Genomic DNA, 1,585 nt, shown 5'->3' on the forward strand with positions numbered 1-1,585 from the left:
CGGGGACATGACACTGGGGATGGGGATGCAGGGATGGGGACGGGGACACGACACTGGGGATGGGGATGCAGGGCTGGGGATGGGCGCGCGGGGCTGGGGGGGCTCTGGACGGGGATGCAGGGCTGGGGATGGGGACGTGACACTGGGGATGGGGATGCAGGGATGGGGATGGGGACGTGACACTGGGGATGGGGATGCAGGGATGGGGATGGGGACGTGACACTGGGGATGGGGATGCAGGGATGGGGATGGGGACGTGACACTGGGGATGGGGATGCAGGGATGGGGATGGGGACGTGACACTGGGGATGGGGATGCAGGGATGGGGACGGGGACACGAGACTGGGATGGGGACACAAGGCTGGGAAGGGGACACAAGGGTAGGGACAGGGATGCTGGGCTGGGGTTGGGGACACGAGGCTGGGGATGGGGACGTGGGGATGGGAACCAGCTGGGATCTTGCCCAGGGACTGGGGGAAACTGGGCTGGTTCTTTGGAGGGATCTGAGCGGGGTCCCGGCGGGGATCTGGGTGAAATCCAAGCTGGGTCCGGGCAGGATGTGGGCAGGATCCTGAGTGGGGTCTGGGATGGGTCGTGGGTGGGATCTGGGATGGGTCTGGCTGGTTCCTGGGTGGGACCTGGGCTGGGTCCTGGCCGGGATCTGGAGGAGTTTCCATTTGGGATGTGCACGGCCCCTCGCGCTCCCTGGGGATTGCCGGCTCTGGGCCAGCCACAGCCTGTCCATCCATGCGGAGGGTCCCAGCCCCCCACCTTGCCTCAGTTTCCCTCTCCCTGAGGACACACAGCTCCCGCACGTCTCAACGTCTGCTCTGTTCACACCACGCAGGTACCAGCTGCGCAAGATCGTGGTGGACAACGCAGCAGGGCCGTGGGGGAACCACACTGTCGTCTTCCTGGGCTCCAGCACCGGCACTGTCCTCAAGTTCCTCATCCAGCCCAATGCCAGCACCAGTCCCTCACCCGCTGCCCCCGGCAGCCAGAGCGTCTTCCTGGAGGAGTTTGAGACCTACCAGCCTGGGAGGTGGGTACTGGGGTGTCGGGAGGGAGGGGAGGGATGGGTGGAGGTGGTCAGATGCGTGGATGGATGGGTGGTTGGATGGGTGGATGGATGAGTGGATGGATGGTTGGATGGGTGGTTGGTTGGATGGGTGGATGGATGGGTGGATGGATGGATGGGTGGTTGGATGGATGGATGGATGGTTGGATGGATGGTTGGATGGGTGGTTGGATGGATGGGTGGATGGATGAGTGGATGGCAGGATGGATGGGTGGATGGATGAGTGGATGGCAGAATGGATGGGTGGATGGATGAGTGGATGGCAGGATGGATGGATGGATGGATGGGTGGGTGGGTAAGTGGTTGGATGGATGGTTGAGTGATCGGATATTTGGGTGAGTGATTGGATGGATGGGCAGGTGGGTTGATGGATGGATGGATAGATGGGTAGGTGGGTGTGTATGTGGTTGGATGGATGGATGGGTAGGTGGGTGGGTGGGTGGGTGAGTGACTGGATGGATGGGTGGGTGGGTGGATGAGATGATTAGGGAGGGATTCATTAACAGG

The 1,585-nt window shown here is 62.3% G+C and overlaps 1 protein-coding gene across 1 annotated transcript in view; it reads left to right on the forward strand.

Moving 5' to 3' along the window:
* SEMA6B (sema domain, transmembrane domain (TM), and cytoplasmic domain, (semaphorin) 6B) overlaps nt 1–1,585 on the forward strand; it is a gene marked incomplete at its 5' end in the record, with an annotated part of 11,219 nt that overhangs the window by 4,357 nt on the left and 5,277 nt on the right. The window contains one exon of the mRNA XM_009895623.1: nt 704–1,042. Within this exon, the coding sequence (XP_009893925.1) occupies nt 704–1,042 (339 nt within the window). The remainder of the gene's footprint in view (nt 1–703; nt 1,043–1,585) is intronic.

Source organism: Charadrius vociferus, unplaced genomic scaffold (assembly GCF_000708025.1).
Source record: "Charadrius vociferus isolate BGI_N301 unplaced genomic scaffold, ASM70802v2 scaffold310, whole genome shotgun sequence".
Classification (NCBI taxonomy): domain Eukaryota; kingdom Metazoa; phylum Chordata; class Aves; order Charadriiformes; family Charadriidae; genus Charadrius; species Charadrius vociferus.